General features: G+C 40.5%; 1 protein-coding gene across 1 annotated transcript in view; it reads left to right on the top strand.

Moving 5' to 3' along the window:
* The window catches only part of LOC101631665, a 56,909-nt gene extending 54,248 nt beyond the window's left edge, over positions 1 to 2,661 (top strand). The window contains exon 12 of the mRNA XM_012725787.1: positions 199 to 2,661. Coding sequence (XP_012581241.1) covers positions 199 to 1,130 — 932 coding nt within the window. The 3' untranslated portion in view covers positions 1,131 to 2,661. The remainder of the gene's footprint in view (positions 1 to 198) is intronic.
* Positions 2,662 to 3,000: the final 339 nt, after the last annotated feature.

Raw genomic sequence — 3,000 nt, 5'->3', positions numbered from 1 at the left:
CTTACTTTCACCTTACCCTTCGAGGGTACCACCTCTCACTATCATCACTATCCCTATTTCTCTAAACTTAGAATAGGAACTAGTCATAAGTATTTTTCTTATGGTAGGTAAATACATATCTGTATCCCTATAGTAATAGATTCCTTTTTTCCAACACAAGGAGCAAATGATACCTGCATTTTCTGTTCATATTTTTAGATTGCAAGCTGGTGACTCACAAAATATTGACAACAAAGCAAGAAATTATTGAATGTGCAGCATCAGCAGCCAAAATATCACCAAGAAGACTCCTTGGAGAAACTCCTTCAGGACAGATAATTGAAGAAGTTTTGGGAGGATTGGATAATGTTGACAGGCTGAAAGGAAATGCTGCAAGGAACACAATGAATCAGCTCCCTTCCCAGGAAAGACATTTTAGCCTGGCAACCTTCAACAAGAAAATCACCACAAAAGAGAGTGCTCTTGAATGTAATGAAAGTGAAGGAAGTCTAAGTCTGAACTCAAATGTTATAAAACAACAGAGAAGTCACGCTGGGAGAAGGCTCTATGAGTGCTCTGACTGTGGGAAAGCCTTTTGCCAGAGCTCAAAGCTGATTAGACATAAGAGAATTCATACAGGAGAGAGGCCTTATGCATGTAAAGAATGTGGTAAAGCTTTTAGTTTAAGCTCAGACCTTGTCAGACATCAGAGAATTCATAGTGGTGAAAAGCCCTATGAATGCTGTGAATGTGGAAAAGCTTTCAGGGGCAGCTCAGAACTTGTTAGGCATCGGAGAATTCACACTGGAGAGAAACCTTATGAATGTGGTGAGTGTGGGAAAGCCTTCAGCCGGAGCTCAGCCCTTATTCAGCATAAGAAAATCCACACTGGAGACAAAGGCTATGAATGTATTGAATGTGGTAAGGCTTTTGGTAGAAGCTCTATCCTTATGGAACATCAAAGAATTCACACTGGAGAGAAACCTTATGAGTGTAATGAATGTGGAAAATCATTCAATCAGAGTTCAGCCCTCACCCAGCATCAGAGAATCCACACTGGAGAGAAGCCTTATGAATGTAGTGAGTGTAAGAAAACATTTAGGCATAGGTCAGGCCTTATGCAGCATCAGAGAACTCACACCAGAGTTTAACTCTGTGAGTAATAATTGTACAATGGTGAAATACAAGGAATTCCCTTTGAAGGTGAAGACTCCATAGAAGACAGAAGTTTACTGAGAGCAGATCTCTGTTTCTTTTCCCTTGTTCATTACTGTAGTGCAGATCCACATTTGTTGAAATGGTAAGTGAACAACTTTGCAGTAGGTTCAGAGTTGGGCAGAGATACTGGAAGAGCTCCATTTACAATGAACTAAGGTGATGCCTCCCCTGGCAAGAATCTCACCCTGCAAGAGCATTTCTGCATTTGACAGCTGGAGGCATATACTGAGCTATTCAGCAGCCTGAAATGTTTAATTGTGAGGTTGCAAAAATAATAAGTTGTGCCCTGGGTCAGTTTAGTAATATCTGGGAGATGGCAGCTACTTCTGCCTCTTTGCCAGTTTTCTCCTCAGTCCTGAGCTTCCTACTGAGGGCAGTTCGGAACTTTTTATTAAGCACCTGCTATGTGCCATCCATTGAAGGCACATAGTTCTCTCTAAGGACTAATGAGATATACAATAAAGTGTTGAGTGCTTTGGCAGGATAAATCCAGAATTCTCTCAAAATAAATGGCAGGCGTACTTAATCTGGTCTCTATGAATCACTTAAGACTTCCTGGACGTGATGAAATCTCATATGTAATAGGTGGTAGAAGTTAACCAGGTCATGGGCAAGATGGAAGGAACATTACAAGTAGAGGTTGTAGCACACACTGTGGCATAAAGGGAGGATGTGTTTCCACCCCTTCATCAGGATTCTTAACTGGAATTGTTTTTCATAGACCCTGGTTCAGCACCCAGGAAAAGTGTTGGTTCCTCTCTCTTTTTATAATCACTGAGTTGGTTAGCTTGTTCCAGACCCAGAGAGACCTGACAGAGCTTGAGTACTTCAGAGAATAAATATGATGGAAGATTTTGGTGTGTATTGTGGGAAAAGGTTTGTATGTACATCGAAGAGAGAATACATATTGAGGGCTACAGGGCAGTGGAGACTCTAGTATGTGTCTCATGATTCTGGGGCCAGGAAATTGGCAGCATGCAGGAAGGAACACAGGGAGTCTGCCTTCCCAGGTTCCAATATTCTGAATTCCCTATCCTTTCCCTCACATCACTACTTGAAGACAATGCTTATTTGAACTCCTTGGATTCCTTAGAACTCTACTTTTCTGCTAATTTTTATTTTGGCACTCTTAATTTGTATTTATTACCTAAGAGAAATTTTGGCTTTCTTCTAAGATGTCCTGATTTCCCTTTGAGATAGTCAATTCTAAAGAAGACATCTTATTTTTAATGTTAATACTTTTCTCCTAGTTGTGAATTAGTTGTAAATGTTGATAATACAGAAAATGAGAAAGTCACTCACTGACAATTCTACCACCTATAGAAACATTGGTAACACTTTGGGGTACGTTCAATCAGTTTTTTTCTCCCATCCTAGTATTTGGTAAAAGTTCTTGCTTGGTAAATTAGTTTTAGTAACTTATTTTTAAAGTTATACTATGAGTATATACTCTACTTGGAATATAATGCAAAATATAATAAAATTTTGAGTTCTAAATAATAAAATTTTTGTTTTGCAGTTATTCACCAGGAGTAGGGAGCACAACAGCCCAGGTAGGGGTATGATGAAGACAGAGGAAGGCGTTGTGGTAGGGTCAAGTGGGGCTCTTTGCTTTTTTTCCTGTGGGACAACAAAGTATCTGGAAACTGACGGCTGGTTCCTGGGGCTGTACTTCACCAGCGGAAGGCCTCCCTGGGGTTAAGTCTCAGTGCTATCACGGCCTGAGTTCAATCCCTACCTATGGAGCTAATTCACATATGGCACAGCAGACCTCTCCTGTCTCACCTGCTGCTACTCTCAGCA

This window comes from Condylura cristata, unplaced genomic scaffold (genome assembly GCF_000260355.1).
Source record: "Condylura cristata isolate star-nosed mole 26May11 unplaced genomic scaffold, ConCri1.0 scaffold00016, whole genome shotgun sequence".
Taxonomy (NCBI): Eukaryota; Metazoa; Chordata; class Mammalia; order Eulipotyphla; family Talpidae; genus Condylura; species Condylura cristata.
Note: the sequence above shows the minus strand (reverse complement) of the source record. Positions and strands in the feature narration are given on the sequence as shown.